This window comes from Lonchura striata, chromosome 10, assembly GCF_050655825.1.
Source record: "Lonchura striata isolate lonStrDom1 chromosome 10, ASM5065582v1, whole genome shotgun sequence".
NCBI classification, from domain to species: Eukaryota; Metazoa; Chordata; class Aves; order Passeriformes; family Estrildidae; genus Lonchura; species Lonchura striata.
In genome coordinates, this window is record NC_140712.1 from 2,330,059 (window position 1) to 2,333,444 (window position 3,386).

The 3,386-nt window shown below is 48.3% G+C and overlaps 1 protein-coding gene across 1 annotated transcript; it reads left to right on the forward strand.

Annotated features, from left to right (window-relative positions):
* Positions 1 to 759: 759 nt before the first annotated feature.
* LOC146766466 (uncharacterized) lies at positions 760 to 2,326 on the forward strand. Its single transcript, XM_085588375.1, has one exon. The coding sequence runs from the start codon at positions 959 to 961 to the stop codon at positions 2,324 to 2,326; it is 1,368 nt and encodes a 455-aa protein (XP_085444501.1). The 5' UTR covers positions 760 to 958.
* The last annotated feature ends 1,060 nt before the right edge of the window (positions 2,327 to 3,386 follow it).

Consider the following 3,386-nt stretch of genomic DNA (forward strand, 5'->3'; position numbering starts at 1 on the left):
ATCTCAGCAGCTGTATCGCAGTTATGGGAGTGCCTCAGAAGATCAAGACTGATAATGGCCCTGCTTATTGCAGTAAACATGTTGCCCGCTTTATGCAAACATGGAACATCACGCACGTTACAGGGATTGCAAACTCCCCTACTGGACAGGCAATAGTAGAGAGAGCCAATGGAACTCTTAAACAATATCTGGAAAAATACATTGATACAGTCAGCGTGCAGGATAGGTTATTGAAATGCCTGTTTGTGCTTAATCACTTATGTATTTTTGGAGATGGGGGGTTACCCGCAGCAATTACTCATTTTGCCTCTAAAGCCCCTACCCCTCCGCAAATGGTAGTCAGGTATAGAGATCCAAAAACAGGGATTTGGCAAGGTCCAGCCAAAGTATTATACTGGGGCAGGGGCTATCTGTGTGTTTCTACACCAACAGGTACTGTGTGGGTCCCAGCTAAGTGGGTGCGGCCCACCAATGACCAGCCCGGAGCAGAGAAGGAGGCAGTGCCTACAGAGGACGATCTCCAGGATCCTGTATGAACTAGAAGAAGAGTTTCAGATTAAATTCCTGTTTGACTCGGAGAGAGAAGTTGAAGACTGCCTCTTGCCTCAGTTAGCTAGAGACTTTGACCGCTTTTGTCCGCTTGCTTGCTTGACTTGCAATAGTTATGACCACCAATCTTGGGTAAAAATATATTGTGGAGGGTGCTCTCATCGTTGGTGGATTCATCAGCACCACCTTACCTCTGCATTCCGGTGTCTTACCTGTCAGCGCCAGTGGAGCTTTGACTCACCACAGCGCGCTTTAACACGACTAACAGGTCAGCCTATCAGGGAGAGCCTGAGATTAATAGAAAATACAGAAGACCTGGAATTAAGAAGGCTAGCTTGGAGGGTACAGCACTTAGTAGAGAAAATTCTAGGTGTTAAAAGGACAGGGATTATAGATTCCTGTTGTCAGAATGGTATCGGCATCCCCATTCAGTGGCAAGTTGACCCAGAGGAATGGGACACGCAGTGTAGGAGGTTTCGTCGTCGCAGCCGTGCTGCTAAGTGTGCAGGCATACGTCCCACCTCAACCTAAAACAAATGTATGGGTCACAATGGCAAATCTAACAGGGCAAGAGTCCATCTGTCTTGCTTTATCTTCCCCAGGCAATCCGTTCTCCACCTGCCTAGTCGGTCTACCATTGGATACATGGCCATGTCCTACATGTGTTCCAACTTGTGATAATTTAAATTTGAATACTACTGTAGATAATTGGGACAGGTGGGTTCCCTACTTACCGATTGCCCCGGCAGAACCCCAGGAGCTAGAGCTACTGGGGGCAGTTGGCATGGATTGCTGTTTGTACTTTAACTGGACAAGCAAGCAACAGAGAATCAATGAGTCTGCAATTGTCGTTAATTCCACTTTGCCAATTTACAGAAACAGTAGTATCTGGTGTCAGTACACGGCCAAAAAGGTTTCAAAGTCAACAAATAATCCGCTTTCTTTGCCCCAAGGAATATTCTTTATTTGTGGTGACAGAGCTTGGGCTGGCATACCTTCCAGAATAAAGGGAGGCCCTTGTTCGTTAGGAAGATTGTCATTGCTGACACCCAACACATCAATGATATTAGACATGGCTCGGCGTCATCATGGCAGCAGATTGCGACGCAGTGTACATAACTTTGCCAGTAACTGTCAAGATAATGTTAGATTTTGGTCCCCTGAGGCGATTATTGCTGCCTCTTTCCTAGCGCCTGGTGTTGCCTCAGCAGGAGCATTAGCTCAACTCAACAAGCTGGGGTGCTGGCTAGCTAAACAGACGAATGCTACATCAAAGGCCTTAAGTGACCTGCTTTTGGACGTAGACTCAGTAAGACATGCCACACTACAGAATAGGGCGGCTATAGATTTCCTATTGCTAGCCCAAGGTCATGGTTGTGAGGAATTTGAAGGAATGTGCTGCATGAACTTATCTGATCACTCTACATCTATCCATAAGCAAATACGAAAATTGACCGAGCTAACTCAACAGTTGAAGGTGGAGGACGGATTGGGCTTGGAAGGCTGGCTGAAAGGATTGGGGATCGGACCATGGTTGAGGGACATCATCAAATATGGCATAATAGTTCTAAGCATAATTGTGATACTTTTGCTTGTTTTGCCCTGTGTGTTTACTTGCTTACAAGGCTTGATGCAGCAGCTTTTGCAGAAAATGTTGAATGCACACCTTCTTGTCCAAAAGGAAAACGGGGGAGATGAAGAGCGCCTGACAGAGGAATGGTTGAACGACAAGGGACATGATACTGTAAAATTAATCCAAATAGGGAGGGCTACGTGACTGCTGCAAAGTTCGCATGGCCCTGAAGAATAGATGATGTGCAGAAAGCAGGATATTGAAATTGCTTAGTATGTAGAAGTAGATAGAGAAGAACAAAGGGGGTACTAAGCTGTTCTAACTGCAAGGCCAGCCGGACAGGCATGTATCGATCATAAAGATACTTTTAAGATAATAGTACAAGTCACATAGCAACCAATCATGAGCTTGGCTTTTGCAATATGTATGAGCTAATTAACGAACATATATAAACTGTGAAATCTGTTACAATAAACTGAGACTTGATGATCATGATATCATGAGTCTTGTCTCCCGCGGCATTTCCCTCTAACACCGTGCCAATGGAAGGCTCGGTGGGAAGGATGATCCAGGATCCATAGGCCTGGCAGCCTGAGCTTGCTGCCGGGGAAGGCCTTGGATCAGATCCTCCTGAGTGCCATCCCACGGCACGTGCAGGGAACCAGGGCAGCTGCGGGAAGGTGGGAAAGGGACAGGGACAGGGACAGGGACAGGGACAGGGACAGGGACAGGGACAGGGACAGGGACAGCTGGGGGTCCTGGCGGGATGTTGAGGGCTTCTGTGTGGTGTTTGCAGGCTGTTGGTGTTGAAGGTGTGTTGGAGAATGAGTTGTCTGGGAGGTGAGAGGTCTAGGCTGGAATTTGAGTCTGTTTGAAGGCAGCATCTGTGGTTTGGCACAGCTTTGCTTATAGGGCCCAGAAAGAATATCTGTGACTGCTTTTGTTCATGGTCCTGATTCTGCTGCAGGGAACAAGAGGGGAGAGCTGTACTCTAATGGCCACTTAGATCTCTATCCCGGGGCAGGGTTAACCATTTTGCCATCTACTCATTGTTGCCAGCAGTTGCTCCAGGTGTTCCTGCCAACAGCCCCTGCAGGCAGGAGCACAGCCCCCAGTGCCCCTGGGCTTTGGCTCCCTCTGGCACAGAAGCCCCCGGGTGCAAAGGTCTCTGGGGCAGGAGATGGCACCAGCCCTGCCAGGGCTTCGGGGGTGGCAGGTCTGCTTGGGCAGGGACTCTGCCTCACCTGCTAGTGTCAGCACTCCC